Below are 6,967 nucleotides of genomic sequence, written 5' to 3'. Positions count from 1 at the left end.
ATTCAGGTTCCAGCAGTACTAGATGAGCTTTGAGAGCATTCAATTCCATACTCTGAAATACTCTTCATGTCATTGAAAAAGAGAATGTTCTCTGTCTTGCCTGGCAAGATAATAATATGGTATTGGCACTAACTACGATTCATTTATTGGACGCAGTTATTGAATGTACTTGTAAAGGCTCAGGGGAACTCTCAATCAATGTCAATATTGTTAGAAAAGTCTTTAAAGGTCAATCACAAAAGAAGCTGAAAATCCCATTGATTATAGATGATTATAATCATCATATGAATGGGGTAGATCTAGCAAATCAATACCGGGCAGCATATACTAGCCATAGAGTCACCTATCGAACCTGGCTTCCTATTCTCTACTGGCTTATCGATTCCGCGGCTGTCAATGCATACCGGCTTCAATATATATATATGAAGCAGCAAGGGATTCCGGCAAAGGATCTTCCTTCTCATATAAGCTTTCATGAGAAGCTTTATCAACAGCTCTTTGAATTTGCACCTAAGATTCATGATAATCTTCCTATCGAACGATCAAATCCTGATCTAAATCATCAACGAATTCCTCTTTCAAAACAGCGTGTTTGTGCCTGGTGTCAGTATAAATGAAAGATTGGCCAGCAGAAATATAAAAAGATAGGGAGATCAAATTCTGGCTGTTCAGAGTGTCAAAATACCCCCTTATGTTTGAAAACTCGATGTTGGGCGGAATTTCATAGTATATCCTAATATCTATTTACGCGAGATCTGATCTGGTGTGAATGTTTGTTTTTCTGTGTTTAAAATCACTCCAGAATGAAGCCTTTCGGTTTTTTTATATATTTTGCTATTTTAATTTACTTTGTTGATCTTGCACCGCTTTGCACCGCTCCGTTGCCTGGGTGAAAATATAGATATTTAGTTGGGTCTGGTTGGGTTGGTGGCTTACCCCATCAAACATCGCACCTCAACTTATTGACTTTGACACCACAATTTAACCCCTTCCCGGCGGAATTATCGCTTTTGATTTGGATATGTTGTATTTCATATACACTACGGCCTACATGCAAAGTTTGAAGTCAATTGACTCCGTGGTTGATTGGACGTTCAACGTCTGAAACCAAATGGAATGTACGTCCAATCTGCCCTGCTCTGATTGGTCGGTTTTCTAACCCTGAATGGAATGGACGTCCATTCCACCCCCACCTGTTGGATAGGGTTAATGCGCTCCTGGGACGGGTTTGACGTCCAACGGGTTGGGTCCAGCGTGTTCGACTTCCTCATCCAACGGGTTCGACGTCCAACGGGTTTGGGTCCAGCGTGTTCAACTCCCAACGGGTTAATGCGCTCCTGGGACGGGTTTGACGTCCAACGGGTTTGGGTCCAGCGTGTTCGACTTCCAACGGGTTAATGCGCTCATCCAACGGCTTCGACGTCCAACGGGTTTGACGTCCAACGGGTTTGACGTCCAACGGGTTGGGTCCAACGGGTTCGACGTCCAACGGGTTAATGCGCTCATCCAACGGGTTCGGGTCCAATGGGTTTATGGGCTCCTTGGACGGGTTTGACGTCCAACGGGTTGGGTCCAGCCTGTTCGACTTCCTCATCCAACGGGTTCGACATCCAACGGGTTTGGGTCCAGCCTGTTCGACTTCCTCATCCAACGGGTTCGACATCCAACGGGTTTGGGTCCAGCGTGTTCGACTTCCAACGGGTTAATGGGTTCATCCAACGGGTTCGGGTCCAGTGTGTTAATGCGCTCCTTGGACGGGTTCGACATCCAACGGGTTTGGGTCCAGCGTGTTCGACTTCCAACGGGTTAATGCGCTCATCCAACGGCTTCGACGTCCAACGGGTTTGACGTCCAACGGGTTTGACGTCCAACGGCTTGGGTCCAGCGTGTTCGACTAATGTTTGTTTTTCTGTGTTTAAAATCACTCCAGAATGAACCCTTTCAGTTTTTTTATATATTTTGCTATTTTTATTTACTTTGTTGATCTCATTCTGTACCTGCATATGGTTTTGTGATGACATCCAACCCTGACTGAGACATGGAGTCCAGCTGTGTTGGGTCTGTCAGTGCTTGTACATGGTCCGTATAGTTCCTCCAACATACTGACATTCAGATTGCCGCCAACACATATAGCCATTGTGGATGAGCGGCTCATGTATTGGTTTGTTCAATTCTGTGGATAATATCAACTGCCTGAGATCATGCGCGATATGATCCCACCGTTGAATTATCTGCTTGATACTCTGTGTGGCTGTATACTTTAACTGATGAGTTGAACCCTTCAAATGCCGTTCGATTTCTGTTGGCCATACTGCATACTTGCATTGACGGCATATGATGATGGGGTATGATTCACACTGAATGAAAAATTGATGTTCCATGTTAATGAAGTCAGTGTATTCTTGAGTTGATATATATATATATATATATATTCTTTGAAAATGAAGTATAAACACACTTCACTCGACAATGTTAATTTGCTCTAAATTTAAGTTTTGTAATGCTTCTAAGCAATTGCAGATCAATACTTAAATGTATGATGTTAATTTCTGTCTGATTGTTATTTCGCTGATCTGTGACGGTTTTGATGATGGTAGTTGCCCTGGGGCGAAATATATATATTTAATATTGATAACTCTGCAAAACAACTTATCTACCTTAATGTTGTAATAATATGATTTTCTGATGAAATTATGTCTTGAAATTAAATATCATACTCTGTATATATAATATAACTGGCTACTGAAGTTTAAGGTCTGGTTGTGATGAGTTGTCTATGAAAATATAATATTATACATTTTATAACGGAGGTGAAAGGCTGATTTGTATTGAAATTTATAAAGATGACAGCTAGCTGCTGAAGTTGGAAATCTGGTCATAATGAATTGCATGAGAAAAATATATATCTTTAATCATTTATAGCTCTATGTTATCATCTATTTCTACTGTTACATATGATGGCTGCTGTTTTTGAGCTTTTCTGCTAACGCTCTTTTCCATGTTCCGTGCCCGCTTTCGCACCCCTGGGTTAAACCCCAGGAATTCATGCCACTCCCGGCTGACAGCCTGGTACCACACACGCCGTTCCTCAATGTGGCCTGGTGCCTCCTGCAGCCCCCGCGCATATACTGTACCTGCAGCCCAGGATCCATGGCCTGCGTGCTGGTCTACTGCCGCATCATCTGCCTCATATTCCCGCTTGAACCCTCCACAGGACAGGTGCATACGCGAGATGGCAATGGCGGCATGCCGCCAAGTGATTACATTGAGCTTGGTCTGGAGGTGTGTCTTTGCCTCGCGCTGAAGCACCACCCGCAGCCGGCTGCTGTCCCACGGTCCATGCCCCCGCGGCCAGAGAAATGGTGACCGCAGCCCCCCTTGGCTATCACTGTCTCCATATGCAAGCCGCTGGACCGCCCGCGCGAAAGGTAGAATCAGCCAGAGGTAGTACACCACCAGCTCACTGACCTCTGCTGGCAGATAGCGGTGGATGATCTTTGTGGAGTTGGTCATGCTGTAGCCTTTGTGATAGGTTGTCACCATGCTCACCAGCCCATGTTCAATAAAAATGCTGCGGTGGCGGCCGCAGACCGTGTTACTGTGCCGTATGCTGAGCAGCTCTGTGGCCCGCGCAGGCTGGCCCCCAGTGAGATGAACCACAAGAAGCAGCTGCTCAAGAAATCCATCCACCTGCTGCAGATAGTCATCTACCACTGCTGTGTCCCAGACCACCTGATGATCAGATGGCCGTACAGCTACCCACTCTGCCCGGAGCCTGTCTGTTGTGAGGACTCGGTCCAGCAGCCATCGCTCCCCTGTGGTTGGAAGGGCCTTGCAGTTCTGCGGTGCTCGAAGGAAGTTCCAGCCGCGCTGATTGTTTGTAGGGCTGTCCGCCAGCTGGGCCAGCGCCAGGCGTGGCACTACCACCTCCCGTGCTTCCTCTTCATGAACAAGAAAGAGCTGCTCAAGCTTGTGCTGTGTCAGCTCCACCTGCGTGCGCACGAAGCGCCGGAGCCCTGCTATGCTTAGATGCAGCTCTCTATAGCTTAGAGTCTGCTGGTCATCGCTCCAGTAGACATACCCTAGACTCGTGGTGGTGTTCTGCACTCGCTTGCCGAATGTTCGCAGCCGGGTCACCCAGCCAAAGGGGGCAGCCACTCCTGGGAGGAGGAAGCGTTCACGCATGGCATCCAGCGCATCTGCAGGGTGCTCCACCTGCCCATCCTCGGCCATCTGAACTGCCTGCTGTACCACCAGCATCTGTGCCATGAGATATGAGAAGGGAAGAGGGAGCTCGACTGTGACCGGGCCCCACTGCGGGCACGCGGAGGCGGGAGCGGGAGCACGCACGGGCGGCCAATCAGGGACGGAGAAAATCGGACGGGGGCGCGTCGGACCACGCACTATGTATAACTTGGATAGTTTAACCCTAACCCTATAACCTTCAACGGGCATGTCCAGCGGGTTTGACTTTTAAATGGTTTCATCCCACTGGTTTGGGTCCAACGGGTTAACGGGTTCGTTCAACGGGTTCGACCCCTGAACACCCCTCACTCTAACCCTGACTCTGACCACCTCATCCTCCCCCCCAGCCTCTACCCTCACTCTTTGTAACCCTAACCCTGGCCCATTATTGTATGGGATAATGCTCTTTAAAACTCCAATATTTTTGAACCCCCCCCTCTACCTTCTGATATAATCGTCCAGCGTGCTCGACTTCCAACAGGTTGATGGGTTCATCCAACGGGTTCGGGTCCAATGGGTGAATGGGCTCCTTGGACGGGTTTGACGTCCAACGGCTTTGGGTCCAGCGTGTTCGACTAATGTTTGTTTTTCTGTGCTTAAAATCACTCCAGAATGAAGCCTTTCATTTTTTATATATTTTGCTATTTTAATTTACTTTGTTGATCTTGCACCGCTTTGCGCCGCTCCGTTGCCTGGGGTGAAAATATAGATATTTAGTTGGGTCTGGTTGGGTTGATGGCTTACCCCATCAAACATCGCACCTCAACTCATTGACTTTGACACCACAATGTAACCCCTTCCCGGCGGAATTATCGCTTTTGATTTGGATATGTTGTATTTCATATCCACTACGGCCTACATGCAAAGTTTGAAGTCAATTGACTCCGTGGTTGATTAGACGTTCAACGTCTGAAACCAAATGGAATGTACGTCCAATCTGCCCTGCTCTGATTGGTCGGTTTTCTAACCCTGAATGGAATGGACGTCCATTCCACCCCCACCTGTTGGATAGTATATACGATCCTCTCCATCATATTTTGTTAAACCATAACCCTATAACCTTCAACCCTAAAACCCTGGTGTTTCCGTTTCCGTTTCCGGTTCCGCCTCCGCCTCCGCTTCCGCGACGTATTTCCCGGACGCAAACCCCTATATCCAACGCGATATTCAACGGGCGTGCCCCAACCGGTATATACGATCCTCTCTATCATATTCTGTTTAACCCTAACCCTGAAAACCTTGGGTTTCCGTTTCCGTTTCCGCTTCCGTTTCCGCTTCCGTTTCCGTTTCCGTGACGTATTTCCCGTGATGCTAACCCCTATATGCGATATTCAACGGGTGTGCCCCAACCGGTATATACGATCCTCTCCATCATATTCTGCTTAACCCTAACCCTATAACCTTCAACCGGCATGTCCAACGGGTTTGACTTTTAAATGCTTTCATCCCACTGGTTTGGGTCCAACGGGTTAACGCGTTCGTTCAACCGCTTCGACTTCCAATCGTTTCAACGTCCAATGCGTTAATGGGTTCGTCCAACCGCTTTGACTTCCAACTGCTTTGATGTTCAACGCCTTCAAACATCCAACGGGTTAATGCCTTCATCCAACCGCTTTGGGTCTGACGGGTTCGGGTCCAATGCGTTCAACTTCCAATGCGTTACCCTGACCTTGACCTCCCTGAACACCCCTCACTCTAACCCTGACTCTGACCACCTCATCCTGCCCCCCAGCCTCTACTCTCACTCTTTGTAACCCTAACCCTGGCCCATTATTGTATGGGATAATGCTCTTTAAAACTCCAATATTTTTGAACCTGATCTAGCTATATTATATCTCTTTACCCTCTTTCTTTTTGCTCCTTTTCCTCTTGCTTCATCGATCTTTATATATGCATATATCTTTTATCTCTATGTGGTGCTCGTCAACATCTGCCTCTCATCTGTGATGTCATTTGACCTTCTATGCCCCTGACTCGATCTTCCCCCGGCTCTACCTTCTGATATAATCGTCCACCGTGTTCGACTTCCAACGGGTTGATGGGTTCATCCAACGGGTTCGGGTCCAATGGGCTAATGCGCTCCTTGGACGGGTTTGACGTCCAACGGGTTGGGTCCAGCGTGTTCGACTTCCAACGGGTTAATGCGCTCCTGGGACGGGTTTGACGTCCAACGGGTTAATGCGCTCCTGGGACGGGTTTGACGTCCAACGGGTTTGACGTCCAACGGGTTGGGTCCAACGGGTTCGACGTCCAACGGGTTGATGGGTTCATCCAACGGGTTCGGGTCCAATGGGTAAATGGGCTCCTTGGACGGGTTTGACGTCCAACGGGTTTGGGTCCAGCGTCTTCAACTCCCAACGGGTTAATGCGCTTCATCGATCTTTATATATGCATATATCTTTTATCTCTATGTGGTGCTCGTCAACATCTGCCTCTCACCTGTGATGTCATTTGACCTCTATGCCCCTGACTCGATCTTCCCGCCCCTCTACCTTCTGATATAATCGTCCACCGTGTTCGACTTCCAACGGGTTGATGGGTTCATCTAACGGATTCGACGTCCAACGGGTTAATGCGCTCCTGGGACGGGTTTGACGTCCAACGGGTTGGGTCCAGCGTGTTCGACTTCCTCATCCAACGGGGTCGACGTCCAACGGGTTGATGGGTTCATCCCACGAGTTCGGCCCAACTGGGTAAATGCGCTCCTAGACGGTTCGACATC

At 48.1% G+C, this 6,967-nt stretch overlaps 1 protein-coding gene across 1 annotated transcript; it reads right to left on the bottom strand.

Moving 5' to 3' along the window:
- Nucleotides 1–2,916: 2,916 nt before the first annotated feature.
- On the bottom strand, nt 2,917–4,631 carry HCAG_09177 (predicted protein; the record flags this gene model as incomplete). The annotated part of the gene is made up of 2 exons (XM_001535817.1): nt 2,917–4,403; nt 4,622–4,631. The coding sequence occupies 2 exons, from the start codon at nt 4,629–4,631 to the stop codon at nt 2,917–2,919; spliced, it is 1,497 nt and encodes a 498-aa protein (XP_001535867.1).
- Between the last annotated feature and the right edge of the window lie 2,336 nt (nt 4,632–6,967).

Source organism: Histoplasma capsulatum, genomic scaffold, assembly GCF_000149585.1.
Source record: "Histoplasma capsulatum NAm1 scaffold_33 genomic scaffold, whole genome shotgun sequence".
Taxonomy (NCBI): Eukaryota; Fungi; Ascomycota; class Eurotiomycetes; order Onygenales; family Ajellomycetaceae; genus Histoplasma; species Histoplasma mississippiense.
The sequence above is the reverse complement of the archived record's forward strand: the minus strand, read 5'-3'. Positions and strand labels throughout refer to the sequence as shown.